This window comes from Staurois parvus, unplaced genomic scaffold (assembly GCF_062004578.1).
Source record: "Staurois parvus isolate SC_StPar_1 unplaced genomic scaffold, SC_StPar_1.0 ptg000647l, whole genome shotgun sequence".
Classification (NCBI taxonomy): Eukaryota; Metazoa; Chordata; class Amphibia; order Anura; family Ranidae; genus Staurois; species Staurois parvus.
In genome coordinates, this window is record NW_028318443.1 from 1,177,388 (window position 1) to 1,195,806 (window position 18,419).

The following is an 18,419-nucleotide window of genomic DNA, read 5'->3' on the forward strand; positions in this document are numbered from 1 at the left end:
AGGAACCGCTTGACAACCAGATTGAACACGTGAGCCATGCATGGCGCATGGCACAACCTTCCTTGACGCAGAGCAGACACCATGTTCTTTCCGTTGTCAGTCAACATGGTTCCGATTTTTAGTTTGCGCGGAGACAGCCATCTGTCGATTTCTCTGTTCATTACACTCAGCAGTTCCTCCCCTGTGTGACTACGTTCGCCAAGGCATACCAGGTGCAGCACAGCGTGACACCGTTGCGCCCTGCACATGTGATATGCCGGTCGGGTAATGGGACTTGGCACGGGGGTGGCGGCTGAGGACACGGCGGAAAAAGAGGTGGTAGAGGCGGACATGCTTGCTGGACCAAGGACGTGCAAACGTGGAGGCAAAAGCGTCGTGACCTGTCCAAGTTGCTGGTGCGGCTGTGCCGGCACCACGTTCACCCAGTGGGCCGTAAATGACATGTACTGTCCCTGACCGTAGTTACAGCTCCACACGTCGGCGCTGCCGTGCACTTTGGCAGAGACCGACATGCTCAAAGACTGGCCCACCATCTCTTCTACATGTGAATGCAGGGCTGGCACTGCCTTTTGGGCAAAGAAATGACGGCTTGGCACTCTCCACCGCGGCGCGGCACAAGCCATCATTTCTCGGAAAGGTGCTGAGTCCACCAGTTGGAAAGGGAGGGACTGCAGCACCAGCAACTTGGACAGGAGGACGTTCAGCTTTTGCACCGTCGGGTGCGTGCTCGCAAACTGTTGTCTCTTGGATACGGATTCCAAGAAAGACTGTTGACGGAATCCGAGAAGAGGAGTAGCAGGAGAAGGAGCATCTGAACGAGCGGAAGATGCCAATGAGCGACAACTCCCCTCAGCAGAGGTGTTGGAGCCTTGACTGGCTGATAGAGGGCGATTGACGACGTCGGGTGACGGAGCAAGTAACGGAGCGGGTGATGGAGCGGGGGCTGGGGCAGGCAGAACCGCCGTATGTTTATCACGGTTTTCCCAGGCCACCGAATGGTGACGCTGCATATGCTGACGCAACGCTGTAGTCCCAACATGGGCCCCCTGGCCACGCTTGCATTTCTGGCCACATAGTCGACATACGGCTACGTTTACTTCCTCGGGCGGCTTGAGGAAAAATTGCCACACCACCGAGTAGGAAACTTTGCCCCCGCTACTCTTCACTGGCTGACTGCTACTTCCTCCGTGCGCAACGGCACCACTACTGGCCGTGGTGGTAGGCTGCAGTGGAGCTGGTGCTCTACTCCGTGGACGTTTGGCTCCACTGACACTGATGCGACCCTGCTGCTGTCTCCTGGGCAACCCACCGACTGTTTTGCTCGCTGCCAAGCTGCCACCCTCTTCTCCTGATGATGCGGAAGAAATTGCCTGATGACGACGAGGCTGCCAAGTGCGATCAACCTCCTCATCATCAAGTAGGGTCTCCGCCTCACTACTAGCCCCCTCGGCTGCGTCTGGGTCAGGAGACAGACCTGTCTCTAGACCGGCTACCGAGCCACTCTCCTCGCCAGTACTTGTTCGCTTGGCTGCTGAAAAGGCCGATGTCTCCCCCCGTTCCTGACCGCCCTCTGTTAGCTCTTCCTCACTGTACAGTGGGGCTGAGCCCACAGCATGCGATACTTCGCTTGGTGAGGGAACAGCAAAGGACAGGGGCAGGTAGAGGACACGTGATTTCAGTGGGCTTGGTCCCGGGCCATGCCAACTAACGGTTGTGTCTGACGTACCCACCGACCGTTGGCTGTAGGTGTCAGAGGTGACCTGGGAAGAGGAAGACGACCGAGCCAACCAATCAATGACGGCAGGGTTGTCGGTGGAGACACGACCGCTGGATGACACCGGGAGCACTGGCCTCTGGCTGCGAATACTGCTGCCTCGACCCCTTCCTCTGCTGCCACGTCTGCTCGCTCCTAAAACATTGCCTCCTCTGCCACTCCTCTGCATGTTGTCTGACATACTATTTAATTCAACGATTAGGTGTCCCTGAGTAACAATTCTCTGGCACTCAGTAACAATTCTGTCTGTCCCTGAGTATGAATTCTGTGGCCCTGAGTAACAATTATGTGTCTGTGCGAGTAACAATTCTGTGTCTGTGCGAGTAACAATTCTGTGTCTGTGCAAGTAACAATTTTGTGTCTGTGCGAGTAACAATTCTCTGGCACTCAGTAACAATTCTGTCTGTCCCTGAGTAACAATTCTCTGGCACTCAGTAACAATTCTGTCTGTCCCTGAGTATGAATTCTGTGGCCCTGAGTAACAATTCTGTGTCTGTGCGAGTAACAATTCTGTGTCTGTGCAAGTAACAATTTTGTGTCTGTGCGAGTAACAATTCTCTGGCACTCAGTAACAATTCTGTCTGTCCCTGAGTAACAATTCTCTGGCACTCAGTAACAATTCTGTCTGTCCCTGAGTATGAATTCTGTGGCCCTGAGTAACAATTCTGTGTCTGTGCGAGTAACAATTCTGTGTCTGTGCAAGTAACAATTTTGTGTCTGTGCGAGTAACAATTCTCTGGCACTCAGTAACAATTCTGTCTGTCCCTGAGTAACAATTCTCTGGCACTCAGTAACAATTCTGTCTGTCCCTGAGTAACAATTCTCTGGCACTCAGTAACAATTCTGTCTATCCCTGAGTATGAATTCTGTGGCCCTGAGTAACAATTCTGTGTCTGTGCGAGTAACAATTCTGTGTCTGTGCAAGTAACAATTTTGTGTCTGTGCGAGTAACAATTCTCTGGCACTCAGTAACAATTCTGTCTGTCCCTGAGTAACAATTCTCTGGCACTCAGTAACAATTCTGTCTGTCCCTGAGTAACAATTCTCTGGCACTCAGTAACAATTCTGTCTGTCCCTGAGTATGAATTCTGTGGCCCTGAGTAACAATTCTGTGTCTGTGCGAGTAACAATTCTGTGTCTGTGCAAGTAACAATTTTGTGTCTGTGCGAGTAACAATTCTCTGGCACTCAGTAACAATTCTGTCTGTCCCTGAGTAACAATTCTCTGGCACTCAGTAACAATTCTGTCTGTCCCTGAGTAACAATTCTCTGGCACTCAGTAACAATTCTGTCTATCCCTGAGTATGAATTCTGTGGCCCTGAGTAACAATTCTGTGTCTGTGCGAGTAACAATTCTGTGTCTGTGCAAGTAACAATTTTGTGTCTGTGCGAGTAACAATTCTCTGGCACTCAGTAACAATTCTGTCTGTCCCTGAGTAACAATTCTCTGGCACTCAGTAACAATTCTGTCTGTCCCTGAGTAACAATTCTCTGGCACTCAGTAACAATTCTGTCTATCCCTGAGTATGAATTCTGTGGCCCTGAGTAACAATTCTGTGTCTGTGCGAGTAACAATTCTGTGTCTGTGCAAGTAACAATTTTGTGTCTGTGCGAGTAACAATTCTCTGGCACTCAGTAACAATTCTGTCTGTCCCTGAGTAACAATTCTCTGGCACTCAGTAACAATTCTGTCTGTCCCTGAGTAACAATTCTCTGGCACTCAGTAACAATTCTGTCTGTCCCTGAGTAACAATTCTCTGGCACTCAGTAACAATTCTGTCTGTCCCTGAGTATGAATTCTGTGGCCCTGAGTAACAATTCTGTGTCTGTGCGAGTAACAATTCTGTGTCTGTGCAAGTAACAATTTTGTGTCTGTGCGAGTAACAAATCTCTGGCACTCAGTAACAATTCTGTCTGTCCCTGAGTAACAATTCTCTGGCACTCAGTAACAATTCTGTCTGTCCCTGAGTAACAATTCTCTGGCACTCAGTAACAATTCTGTCTGTCCCTGAGTATGAATTCTGTGGCCCTGAGTAACAATTCTGTGTCTGTGCGAGTAACAATTCTGTGTCTGTGCAAGTAACAATTTTGTGTCTGTGCGAGTAACAATTCTCTGGCACTCAGTAACAATTCTGTCTGTCCCTGAGTAACAATTCTCTGGCACTCAGTAACAATTCTGTCTGTCCCTGAGTAACAATTCTCTGGCACTCAGTAACAATTCTGTCTATCCCTGAGTATGAATTCTGTGGCCCTGAGTAACAATTCTGTGTCTGTGCGAGTAACAATTCTGTGTCTGTGCAAGTAACAATTTTGTGTCTGTGCGAGTAACAATTCTCTGGCACTCAGTAACAATTCTGTCTGTCCCTGAGTAACAATTCTCTGGCACTCAGTAACAATTCTGTCTGTCCCTGAGTAACAATTCTCTGGCACTCAGTAACAATTCTGTCTGTCCCTGAGTAACAATTCTCTGGCACTCAGTAACAATTCTGTCTGTCCCTGAGTAACAATTCTCTGGCACTCAGTAACAATTCTGTCTGTCCCTGAGTATGAATTCTGTGGCCCTGAGTAACAATTCTGTGTCTGTGCGAGTAACAATTCTGTGTCTGTGCAAGTAACAATTTTGTGTCTGTGCGAGTAACAAATCTCTGGCACTCAGTAACAATTCTGTCTGTCCCTGAGTAACAATTCTCTGGCACTCAGTAACAATTCTGTCTGTCCCTGAGTAACAATTCTCTGGCACTCAGTAACAATTCTGTCTGTCCCTGAGTATGAATTCTGTGGCCCTGAGTAACAATTCTGTGTCTGTGCGAGTAACAATTCTGTGTCTGTGCAAGTAACAATTTTGTGTCTGTGCGAGTAACAATTCTCTGGCACTCAGTAACAATTCTGTCTGTCCCTGAGTAACAATTCTCTGGCACTCAGTAACAATTCTGTCTGTCCCTGAGTAACAATTCTCTGGCACTCAGTAACAATTCTGTCTATCCCTGAGTATGAATTCTGTGGCCCTGAGTAACAATTCTGTGTCTGTGCGAGTAACAATTCTGTGTCTTTGCAAGTAACAATTTTGTGTCTGTGCGAGTAACAATTCTCTGGCACTCAGTAACAATTCTGTCTGTCCCTGAGTAACAATTCTCTGGCACTCAGTAACAATTCTGTCTGTCCCTGAGTAACAATTCTCTGGCACTCAGTAACAATTCTGTCTGTCCCTGAGTATGAATTCTGTGGCCCTGAGTAACAATTCTGTGTCTGTGCGAGTAACAATTCTGTGTCTGTGCAAGTAACAATTTTGTGTCTGTGCGAGTAACAATTCTCTGGCACTCAGTAACAATTCTGTCTGTCCCTGAGTAACAATTCTCTGGCACTCAGTAACAATTCTGTCTGTCCCTGAGTAACAATTCTCTGGCACTCAGTAACAATTCTGTCTGTCCCTGAGTATGAATTCTGTGGCCCTGAGTAACAATTCTGTGTCTGTGCGAGTAACAATTCTGTGTCTGTGCAAGTAACAATTTTGTGTCTGTGCGAGTAACAATTCTCTGGCACTCAGTAACAATTCTGTCTGTCCCTGAGTAACAATTCTCTGGCACTCAGTAACAATTCTGTCTGTCCCTGAGTAACAATTCTCTGGCACTCAGTAACAATTCTGTCTGTCCCTGAGTAACAATTCTCTGGCACTCAGTAACAATTCTGTCTGTCCCTGAGTAACAATTCTCTGGCACTCAGTAACAATTCTGTCTGTCCCTGAGTAACAATTCTGTCTGTCCCTGAGAATGAATTCTGTGGCCCTGAGTAAGAATTCTCTGGCACTCAGTAACAATTCTGTCTGTCCCTGAGTAACAATTCTCTGGCACTCAGTAACAATTCTGTCTGTCCCTGAGTAAAAATTCTGTGGCCCTAATAACGTTTCTGTGGCCCTAAGTAACAATTCTCTGGCACTGAGTAACAATTCTGTCTGTCCCTGAGTATGAATTCTGTGGCCCTAACTAGCGTTTCTTTGTCCCTAAATAACGATTCTGTGGCCCTCATTAACAAGTCTGTGTCCCTGAGTAATGGTTCTCTGTCCCTAAGTAACTTCTCTCTGTCCCCAATTCTCGTTTCTGTGGCCCTAACTCTGTCCCTGTCCCTAGTACAGAGCGGTCTGCCTCTGTTCAATGACTGCAGGCAAATGAAGATTTCCAAAATGGCCGCTATATATACCTCGACCATTACACAGTGCTGGCTGGCTGGCTGCTGATTGGCTGATGCGATCACATGTCGTTGAGGAATGCATTATGGGGCAGCGCGCCTTGTCTGCGCGCCTTCCCCGACATCCCCGCTCCGTCGCCGCACATGTCAGCCGCCATTTTCGGAAAAATTTCGATTCGCGCGTCCGAATTAGGCTGTTTTTCGGATTCGGCACGAATCGAAATTTTTCCGATATTCGACTCGAATTCCACTTCGGATACTTCGATTCGCTCATCTCTAGTCATAACCATGTCCAGGTCTAGTTCTCAAGCTTTAAAGATGGTAGGCTTCAATTTTTTAATGATCTTAAAATATTAAAAGCAAAAACAACAGGGTTCCCTTATTTCTCCTTGTGGCACCGAACTGCAAAACAAAAATAAGTGGAAACCTTCTAAATGGGGCCACATGTAATGGAAAAGGTCTGTCTAAACCCTCTTTACTTAACACCTAAAAAGTTCTGAAGTTGGGCCAGAGGTCATTGATACCTGGATGCCAATTTAACAAAGTGTGTTGCCTAACTTATAAATAACTGATTATTTTCTCGCCCAAAATCGAAATCTACATTTTTAGACATATTTTAATACATACAAGATGTATTGGTATGCAGTTTTAATTAAAAAAGCCCTGCTACCTTTTTAATATAGGCTGACAAATGCTCAAAGATGTAAAAAAAAGTATAAGTAGAATTTAAATATAACAAACAGGAGAAATAGGAAATACATGATACTGCAGAAGAAAACTGCAACCTGATGGTGGCCGTATTTATCTAAAGGATAAATGTGTTACATTTTATCAATGGAGCTTCCAGTCTGCATATCATCAGAGCTGAAACAGTGATCACCATGTGCAAAACTTGAGGGGTCGCAGGGGTCGTAATAGCAACCTTGACCCTGCTCCAGGTGGCCCCACTGCCACATCAGGTTTTACACCAGGGGTCAGCAACCTGTCAATCATGATCTGTCTGTCAATCACGGGCAGGTGAAGGGTAGGTCACTTCCCTTCCTCACCAATCCCCGTAACCTGGATAGGAGTGGGGGCAGCATTTACTGAACCTGCAGCAGCTGAATTATGGTTCCTCCGCTCCATACTGCTGGTATTCACTGCTGCAGGAGGAAAGGGGATTGTTTACAGTAAATACCACCCCCACTGCCCCTCCTATCCTGGTTCCACTTCCTTTTGCTGCCCAGTGATGGAGAGCGGGGGGAGGATCTATAAATATGTCTCATTTATTGAACCCTTCCTTTTCTGAATGAACACAGTGAGTGATTGGTACCCATCACTCACTGTGTTCATTCATAACTGAAGCCTAGTAAATTGTGTTTACTATGCTTCAGTTTGTGAATGAACAGGAAGCTCTGTACAGAGCTCATTCTATTCATTTATTCTGTGCAGCTGAGGCTGCAGAGTAGAGATGGAGGACTGTGTAAAATGTAAAATATTTTTACATTGTATAATTTCTCTCTGAAATGTTTTACAGATCAGTCATTTTTCTACAAGCTCCCTGTTGAGTGATCGCACCCAGTTCCCATCTTTCTTCAGGACTGTCCCTAGTGACACTTTCCAATCAAAGGGTCTAGCCCAGCTCATCCTACATTTTGCATGGACGTGGGTGGGGTTGGTTGCTTTAGGAAATGACTACGGCGAGCAAGGTGTTCAAGTGGTCAAGAAGGAGCTCCTCAAAGCTGGAGCTTGTGTGGCCTTCACAGAGTTCATTGTTTCCAATAGTGAAGACAGAAACATACCTCGCATCACTAGGGTTATAAAAGAGTCGACTGTCAATGTTGTGCTCGTGTTTGCTAGTGATCTCTACTTTGTGCTCCTTGTGGATGCAATGTTAAAGGAGAATGTTAATGGGAAGATTTTTGTGGCCAGCGAGGCTTGGTCTACCTCAACTATTTTAGGGGTGGAGAAATATTCTTCACTGTTGGTTGGTTCTATTGGCTTTGCCTTCTACAGCTCTGTTATTCCAGGCTTTAAAGAATTTGTGACTGATATCCATCCTCTTCCTCTTAAAAGTCCAGAAAAAAGCCTGAACCAAATATTCTGGGAAAAAACTTTTGGATGCAGATTTTTGGACCAAATAAGTCTTTCTCAGCCATGGAACAATTCGACAAAGTTATGTACCGGATTTGAGGATCTCAGCACTGTAAACAATGTTTACACTGATATGTCCAATTTAAGAGGTTCTTTTAGCGTCTACACTTCAGTTCAGGTTATTGCTAAAGCTCTCCACGACATGAGCACTTGTCAGAAAAATAAAGGCCCTTTCTATAACAGAAATTGTGCAGACATTTGGGACTTCAAGCCGTGGCAGGTGAGAATAGTTAGTTTAGTCTGATTGCTATCCCACACATGGAATGTGTCACCTGCTACTTAGTGATTTCATGTTTTGTGTGCATGGTGTACTACGAATAGGATCATTGTCACAATTTTGAATGGACCATTTGGTCACCAGTGGCAGAGGAGGCCTCTCGGAGGTGCATGGTTTAAAGATGGAATGTTGTTCACCAGGGACACCTCTCAAAGTCATGTTGATTTTGTTTAGTTAAAAAAATAAGGGAAGCACAACCTAGCACAATAAAATCTTTTATTTGGCTGATACACCCCACAACATAAAATGCGCTCACACGATCAGTAGACTAATCATTCCTTAACATTTCCACTATGGCCAGTAGCCCATCCTAAGAGCAACTCCTGCCTGATCACCTGCGATCCTCAGATGTCCAGTTGAAGATGAAGCACACTGCAAGGAGTTCTGTGGGACCTTGTCAGGGCAGGGCTGTGGAATGGACAGGTAGGCCTAGTGGCAGGATAACGCACAGGCTGACAACAACCACCACCAACAGACCGAAGTCCCTCAGGGCGCGGAGTCTAAGTCCCAGGCTGCCCTTCACCAGGGCCCCTGATGGTGGGGATGGACTTGACACAGCCAGGAACCAGGTCGTGGCCCCCGAGACACCCCAGCTGCGGTAATAGCCGCCGCCAATGGTGTGTAGCTGGTAAGAATGACAATAGCGTAGTCAGGCAGGCCGGTTCGACAACAACGGGACAAAACAGTACAGAACAGTAGACAGAGAATCACAGGTCACGGGCCGGGTTCAGCAACGGAAGGTTAGATCGAAGGGAAACACAGAGAATGGTCTTAGTCACAAGCCGAGTCAGATACCAGAAGAGTCACGAGAGTATGAACAGAGCTGTAGCAAGACAAAGACACAAGTGCAAAGAGCATGTGCGGATCACAGGCTTATATGTATTCAGCCACACCCCTCTGGGGGATGGACCTCAGAGACCTGAAGGCATAAAAGATTCCCACCATGCTCAGCAGAAATCCAAGATGGATGCCAGCACATGGAGTAACATAACCTCTGGGAAAAGGTAGGACCTTGACAGACCTGAGGTGCGGGATAGGAGCCCAGGGAGAGAAGGAACTGGTAGAGCCACTAACCTCCAGCCACCCCAGCAGCAGACAATGTCAAGCACCTGTGTAAAGGGAGATAGGTGAGGGGAACTGATCAGGCTAGACTCCTTATGACAGAAAGATAAGAAGTATTTGAATAGGCTCGTCACTTGATGCGTATTGGAGGCATATCCTCTTTCGTTTAGTTTAGTCATCCCACATTGTTGTCCTTGGGTTTGCAGCACTAATGAGAGCTGACAGGAAACCAAACTATTAGGAAAGAGCAGAGTCCCAAAGTAAGCCATTCTCAACCCTAGGCTTCCTCCAGAGGTTGCTAGGGGCTGTGGCTGGTTAACCTGCTATTTGATGGTGCGTTCATAGTTCAAAGTCTATTGCCACTTGACAGAAATAGTTACCTGATGCCAAGGATCTTTTTTATTTGTCTATAAGGGTGGCATTCTAACCACCACTGTGAGGGGGGCATGTTTTTCCCATTGACCACCAATGTAAGGGGCACTTTCTTAATGAGCATAGAGAGCCACCTTAGCAGGGGTTTCAAAGAGCTTACATTTTTTCTATGGTTTCTTGGTGTTGAAAATGTTGAGGCTAAAGGTTAGTATTTGGGGTTCAGGCAAAGTCAGACAGAAAAGCTGCAGACAGAAGAGCAATAAGAACAAGAAGACAGCTCAGGATCTAGCCAGTGATGAACTGAATGCCAAAGAGCTCACAAGGACCAACATGAACCACGTTCTCAGGCAGTGAGACAGGGCAGCTGTGGTTTTCAATTAAAGTCAACAGTTGGAAGGAGTTAAGGAGAACACGGGAATCTTTGTTTATGTGAAAAAAATCCATATGGAAGAAAAATATATTTAAAAATATTCTTCCCAAATATATTGCCATATATTTGAAGTGCTACAATTTTGGCCATATTCAATGTATTTCAAAATAAGTAGTAAGCAGAAAGATCTTGTTCTTATTTTGGTTTTTAATTATTTTAGTGTTTTTTTTTTCCTTTTTCCTGCCCTCCACGCTGTTGTGTGATGAACATTTACACCCATTGTGTTGTAATGACTCACAGTTATATATATACTGCATCTTGAAATGCATTTTTATTACAAAATATAGGGAAAATATTTTTCAAAAATACATTTCAAATATACTGTATGTCTTTATGTATTTAAATATACAAATCTACATTTTTGGAATGAATTTACAAATATACTTTTTTATATGTTAAAAATCTGAAGAATATATTTAAAAAAATAGTTTTCATATATTTTATAATATGTAAAAAACACATTTCAATATGCAGTATATATACTGTATATGTATATATATATATATATATATATATATATATATATATATAGGTATTGAAATATATTTTGAAATACATTGAATATGGCCAAAATTGTAGCATTTCAAATATATGGCAATATATTTGGGAAGAATATTTAAAAAATATATTTCAAATATATTCTTCTTCCATGTGGAAAGGTATACCACCTACTGTATATTGTTGATTTAATAAGTGTGATAGGCTCATAACAATATTGATTTTTTTTTATAACAAAGGTGGTTATCTTTTAAAGTCATCATCAAACCCTATCCAGATCCCATCATCAAACCACAGCTATTCAGACCACTCAGTTGTATTTATGACAGTTTTGTTTTTGTTTTTTTTTTAGTATTTTACTCAACATTGCTTTAGCAGATATATTTTTTTTACCAAAAATAGTTAATGGTTGTAATTGCTGTTTTGTACTTGGTCTTTCAACGTTGGGTAGGCAAGGCAGGACAACAACCATAGAATAATGAATGTCTTGTGATTATTAGTCATTAATATTATCTGTCTGCTATCACTACAGCTTAAGCATTATATCCAGAATGTTCATGTTAAGCTTAAAAATGGAAGAGAGGTCTTCTTCGATAAAAACGGGGACCTTCCGGCAGTGTATGATATTGTGAACTGGCAGCTGGGTTCAGACGGGGTCATAAAGAAGGTCAAAGTGGGAAGCTACGACACATCAGTCACTGATGGAGACATCTTTACTATTAATATAAATGCAATCACATGGCCTACAGGAAAAGAACAGGTATTGTACAGTGGTTGACATGACAACATTGCTGGATATTCAAATATAGTCATCCTTAGGAAATTTCACTGTTTATCTCTGTATTCTTTCTGAAGATCCCAAAGTCAATATGCAGTGAGAGTTGTTCTCCAGGTTTCAGAAGAGTTGTTAGACGAGGGAAACCCGTATGTTGCTTTGAGTGTGTTCCATGCCCTTATGGAGAATTCTCTAACCGAACAGGTGAGTATTTAAAGTACATCTAAAGTATATTCAATTTTTTTTGGTGGTTTTGGATAGCATATGGAATGGTTAAACCCCTGTCAGTTTAGGTTTATCTTTTAACTTCATCTCCCATAGACAAAATAGGAAGTGAGAGGATATCTCACTATAGGAAGGGCAATGTCTTCTTAGATAGGAATGAGCCGCCATTGTGGCCCAACCTAGGTTTGGACTGAATCTGTGTTCCATGCCCTTATGGAGAATTCTCTAACTAAAACAGGTGAGTATTTAAAGTACATCTACAGTATATTAATTTTTTTTTGGTTTTGGATAGCATATGGAATGGTTACACCCCTGTCAGTTTACTTTTTTTTTTTACTTCATCTCCTATAGACACAATAGGAAGTGAGAGGATATCTCACCATAGCAAGAGCAATCTCTTCTTAGATAGGAATGAGCTGCCATTGTGTCCCAACCTAGGTTTGGACTGAATCTTCTGGCAAACAGCAGAACTAAATTGGTGTTCGGTCAAGTCGAATCTCCGATTGAAGTGGGAATGAAACATTTAGCAGTGGTATTACTATTGCTGCTAAATGTGACAGCTTCCCTTCAGCCTGGTTGTTAGGAAGCAAACAGCCACTGGCATCCTAACAACCATTATTCATTCTTGCCTGGCCCATTCATCTGTCAGTTGTAGAATCCTGGCTTACAGTCAAATGTAAGCAAAGGGTTGGGGATTGTGTAAACAAATTGGCTCTGGCCTTCCTCCTTCAATATTCATACCAGGTCCTTTAGGTCTAGTATTGATTTTATGGGGGACCCCCCCCCCCCCCAAAACATAATTAAATAAATAAAAAGGTTTGGTCCCCACCAATATTCATGCCGGTCCTTTCGGAAAAAATAAACATGCAAAAAACTAGAATCCCTATGATGTTACTTACTTAACATTGTCATATCCATATGTGGTCAATGACATTACCCGGATGGCCCTTCCCCTGTGTTTACTTATAGTGGCGGAGCCAGAGGCGTAGCTAGGGGAAGGGCAGGGGGGTACATATGTACCCGGGCACCAAGGTACAGGGGCGCCCAAATGTGGCTTACAACCAGGGGTGTATTTGCCGTGAGGCAAACAAGGCGTTTGCCAAGGGCGGCACTTTTTAGGAGGGCGGCGCGGTGCCACCGCCCCCCCTTCCAACGGAAGGGACACTTAGTACAGGGGCGGGCGGCGGGCTGCTTTGTCTTACCTGGCTCCGTGTCCCAGTCCCACGATGATCCAGTCCAGGAGGTGCTGCTGGAGGAGGGGTAGAGAGGCCCGTCTGTCCGGTGTCTTCTTTTACCTGGATGCGATGTGTTGGTGTCAGTGGGAGGAATAGTGCCCCATCATTGGTATCAGTGGGAGGAATAGTGCCCCATCATTGGTATCAGTGGGAGGAATAGTGCCCCATCATTGGTATCAGTGGGAGGAATAGTGCCCCATCATTGGTATCAGTGGGAGGAATAGTGCCCCATCATTGGTATCAGTGGGAGGAATAGTGCCCAGTCATTGGTATCAGTGGGAGGAATAGTTCCCTATCATTGGTATCAGTGGGAGGAATAGTGCCCCATCATTGGTATCAGTGGGAGGAATAGTGCCCCATCATTGGTGTCAGTGGGAGGAATAGTACTCCATCATTGGTGTCAGTGGGAGGAATAGTGCCCCATCATTGGTATCAGTGGGAGGAATAGTGCCCCATCACTGGTATCAGTGGGAGGAATAGTGCCCCATCACTGGTATCAGTGGGAGGAATAATACTCCATCATTGGTGTCAGTGGGAGGAATAGTGCCCCATTATTGGTGTCAGTGGGAGGAATAGTACTCCATCATTGGTGTCAGTGGGAGGAATAGTGCCCCATCATTGGTATCAGTGGGAGGAATAGTGCCCCATCACTGGTATCAGTGGGAGGAATAGTGCCCCATCACTGGTATCAGTGGGAGGAATAGTGCCCCATCATTGGTGTCAGTTGGAGGAATAGTGCCCCATCATTGGTGTCAGTGGAAGGAATAGTGCCCCATCATTGGTGTCAGTGGGAGGAATAGTGCCCCATCACTGGTGTCAGTGGGAGGAATAGTGCCCCATCATTGGTGTCAGTGGGAGGAATAGTGCCCCATCATTGGTGTCAGTGGGAGGAATAGTGCCCCATCACTGGTGTCAGTGGGAGGAATAGTGCCCCATCATTGGTGTCAGTGGGAGGAATAGTGCCCCATCATTGGTGTCACTGATGTGATTAAATGGGGAGGGGGGCTGGGGCGCCAATTTTATAGTTCGTCCCCGGGCACAAAATATCCTAGCTACGCCTCTGGGCAGAGCCCTGGGAGACGCTAAAGGGAGCAAATCGTGATGGTGGGATTTTTTTTCAGTGTACATCAGGCGTTGCTTGGCATAATTTATGTGGATCCGAATCACTGGACAACATGATTGACAATAAATTTACATAGTGGAACTTTTTTTTTTGATTAAAGGATTTGTCAAAAAGTGTCAGTGTGTTTACTTACTATTTACTCATTCACAATTTTTTTTTTACTTTTTCTACTCATTCACATAGGGAGGGGAGGTATCTGGGGATCCCATTATTGTTAAAAGTGGATCCCAGATTGTGATAAGATTTCTGCCCTCAAACCCCCACAACCACTGGGCCAGAGTTGTGCATAAAAGGCCCATGTCCTCATCAACATTAGGATACCCCCATGTTTGGGGTATGTGGCCTGGTATGGTTCAGGAGGGGGGCACACACTTACCTCTACCTTTCCTTACCAGCCAAATTGCATTACAGGTAATATCAGATAAAGATCCAGTATGGATTTGGGGGGCTCAATTTTTTTTCTTGTTTTATTTTCCATGGGGATGCCCTTGACATCCATGTCAGAATCTCACCATGGATAAGGGTCTGTTTTATATTTTTAGGAGGATCCTCATGCTGTTTTTGTTTATTTATGGGGTCCCCAATTAACATCTATATCAGACCTTTATCCAGGGTAAGGAAAATCCTTGAAGCTTTTCAGAGATGAACAAACTTAGAGCTGTCAATTTAACCCCTTGCCTACTGGGCACTTTTATCCCCTTCCTACCCAGGCCAATTTTCAGCTTTCAGTGCTGTCACACTTTGAATGACAATTGCGCCATCATGCAACACTGTACCCAAATTAAATTTGTATAATTTTTTCCCAACAAATAGAGTTTTTTTGGTAGTATTTAATCGCCACTGGCTGTTTTATTTTTTGCTAAACAAATGAAAAAAACCCGAAAACTTTTGAAAAAAATTTTTTTCTTTGTTTCTATTATACAATTTTGCAAACAGGCAATTTTTCTTCTTCAATGATGTGTGTTGATTAGTCTGCACTGATAGGCAGCACTTATGGATACTGATAGGCAGCACTGATGGACACTGAGGAGGAGGCACTGATAGGCAGCAGTTATGGACACTGATAGGCAGCAGTGATGGACACTGAGGAGGAGGCACTGATAGGGAGCACTGATGGGCATCAATAGGCTGCACTGATGAGATGGCACTGGTTGGCATTGAAGAGGAGGCACTGATATGGCTGCACTGATATGCAGCACTGATGGGTACTGATAGGCGACAAATATTGGCACTAATAGACAGCACTGAAGGGCACTGATAGGTGGCAATGATGGGCACAGATTGGCAGCACTGATGGGCACTGAAGGCAGCACTGTTGGGCACTGCTGGGCACTTTTGGTGCTGCACTGATAATCCATGCCTTGATTATCAGTGTACACTGATTATCAGTGTAGATGTCTCCTTTCGCCACTGGGAGCACGTTCTGGGAGGACGTCATATGACGCCCTCCGAGAACTGGACAACCGCGTTGTAGTCGTCATTCGGCTGTAGCGCGGTCAAGAACTGGTTAAACAACTTTTTTTTCTTTGTAAATGTCAGTGTTGCTGTAGTAGGCTTTATACATCACTTCATGGTCAGTATAAGGGCTTCCCCCAGGTATGTTATTTAATGGAATTTTGCATTTGTAATATTTCGTTTAAAGCATTAGCTGTTTTCTGCCAAACTGATTTTGAAAATTTATTTTTTTCTTTGGTACTTTTTCCAACCCTTCCCTAATCTATCCTAGACTTTAGTGAGCTTTTCTGAACTATTGATAAAATAAAAATGGTTATTGATCTTTTTGTTTGTGTTTCAGACTCGGATGACTGTAACAAATGTCCGTGGAACCTGTGGCCTAATGCTGAAAGGACTAAATGCCTTCCAAAGACAATCGAGTATCTTTCCTATGGGGGACCATTAGGTGGCTCCTTGACTGCTACTGGAGTTTCTTCATCCTTGATGACAGTTTTTATCTTGTATCTGTTCTTTCACTACAGACATACACCCATCGTTAAAGCCAACAACTACTCTTTAAGTTGCATTCTTCTTATGTCTATATCCCTCTGCTTTCTCTGCTCCTTAAATTTTATTGGCTACCCCCAAACTCTTACATGTCTGATGAGGCAGGCAATATTTGGGATGGTCTTTGCAGTCTGTATTTCTACAGTCTTGTCAAAAACCATCATGGTTGTCTTTGCCTTCATGGCCACCAAGCCTAATAGCAGACTCAAGAGATGGACAAGTCCAAAGGTGTCCTACTTGATCATTTTTATTTGCTCTGTTATTCAGTTATTGTTATGTGCTTTGTGGTTGACTCTGGCTCCTCCATTTTCTGAATACAATACACAAACCCAACCAGAAATCATTATAGCTGAATGCAATGAGGGTTCACCGAGTGCCTTTTGGTCCATGTTGGGTTATCTTGGCTTGCTGTCATCAGTTAGTTTTATTGTAGCCTTTCTCGCTCGCACACTCCCTGATAGCTTCAATGAGGCCAAGTTCATCACTTTCAGCATGCTGGCCTTCTTGAGCGTCTGGGTGTCCTACATTCCAGCTACTCTTAGTGCTCGTGGTCAATATGTAGTGGCTATGGAGGTCTTTGCCATCTTGTCATCTAGCTGGGCCCTGGTGATCTGTATGTTTCTTCCAAAATGTTTTATCATATTGTTTAGACCCAGCATGAACTCTAAGGAATATCTCATGGGTAAAGACAAGCAGCAAAATAATAATTACAAAAGTCACATCTTACCAAATGTATCTACATAAGTCTAATGGACATAGAGTCTATCCCATGGCATTCAGCAGCACAAAACCAAAACTCCTACAAGCATATTAGCACGGCATTAGCTAGCATGGGACTAGCAATATCAAGCACACTTTTAGGGAATACATCTGTGAGGTTCTTATTTATCCAGGTCATGGTTAAGCTAGTAGTTAGGTACTTTAGATAGACTTGTTCTTTAACATTGATTTTTTTCCACTTATCCAGATCTAAAGAGTGTCAGTAACAATCTTCAGGATTTATGCCCACATGGGAATGTCAATCATCTAAATCCAATCTACGATGTATCATGTTATGTGTAAGTGCATTTTGTGTGTGTGCTTCACTGGATACATGACTCTAGCAGTGTATCCAGCTAGTGGTCATAATAACCTCAATGGCTCCGAATGTTCAGAATCTATATAAAAAAGCAAAACATCACCAACACTCCAGCTAGGCCCGGAGTGAAAGAAGGAGAAGCCTAGATGCAGGGCCGACATGACTGGGTTAAAAGGGGTTTGGCATAGTAGGAGTTGTTTGTGGATCAAATGAACAGGATTTCATGAGTACTGACCAGATTGGTGGATAGAGCTGTAGTAGATGGGGCCTCAATGATTTGTTATGAAGGAAGGTTTGGGTAGTCTTTAGTCTGAAGAAAGCTTGGTCGGAACAACTTCCCACCCTCCCTCCCTTTTTACTTTGCTTGTGTTGGTTTTCTTTTTGTTTTTGATAAGTTACAGGTACTGTGTCTTTTACATCATGGCAGGTGGTGGGATACAAGGTCCTTGGATGTGTCTTTATTATTAGCAAAAAGATATAGTTGTAGGGACCTGTCTGGGGTATGGCTCCCATTATTCTGGTTGGTGGTACCTGCGATGGTTGGTTTGTCTCCGAGTTGGTGTTTCTGCGGCTGGAGGCAATTGCCCAACAAGGACCTTGGGGAGCCCTTTAATACTGTACTGAATGTTCATATGTTGATATGTTATTTATATTTGGTTAATAAAAGGCTGCCATGGCCATTAAACTCCAATTGGTGTTATGTGTGGTTAATGAACTAACTGTAGTTGGTGTAGGGGTGGTCAGGCAGCATTGTCAAAGCATCATTTATACCCTAGTCAAGCAGTGTTTGTCTAACATGTTTATTGTGAAAGACACATCTCAATAATCTAGTCAACATTTCAAGGCCTTGCAGAGGCCCTTTCTTAAGGTGTCAGAGTCAACAGGCAATAAAATCAAACATCAGTATATACCATTATCATAACTCATACCCATTAAGTGAACACCTGTCCAATGATGTCCCTATGATGTCACAATCTCACTAAATTATGTAACCAATTATACCTGAAATCTGTAATCCCTAACTATATTACATGTAAAACACCAATGGGTATATTTATGAAGCAGTGAATCTGACATTCACCAAACATTCTCTGCACTGCATGTTTGGTGAAAGCAACACTCAATGCTTTATGTATGCTCACATGGGTCAAGACAAGGATTAAAGTGACTAGGATGACCATGTGGATATAAATGCTGGACACTCAATAGCACTGAGGACAAGGCCAGCGTTAGAAATCATGGGGCAACGTGCAGC

The 18,419-nt window shown here is 44.0% G+C and overlaps 1 protein-coding gene across 1 annotated transcript in view; it reads left to right on the top strand.

The window, feature by feature from the left end:
- Positions 1-17,450, top strand: part of LOC149448950 (extracellular calcium-sensing receptor-like) — a 31,755-nt gene extending 14,305 nt beyond the window's left edge. Inside the window, exons 4-7 of the mRNA XM_089694004.1 lie at positions 7,472-8,308; positions 11,260-11,487; positions 11,583-11,706; positions 15,881-17,450. Of these exons, the coding sequence (XP_089550130.1) occupies positions 7,472-8,308; positions 11,260-11,487; positions 11,583-11,706; positions 15,881-16,830 (2,139 nt within the window). The 3' untranslated portion in view covers positions 16,831-17,450. The remainder of the gene's footprint in view (positions 1-7,471; positions 8,309-11,259; positions 11,488-11,582; positions 11,707-15,880) is intronic.
- The last annotated feature ends 969 nt before the right edge of the window (positions 17,451-18,419 follow it).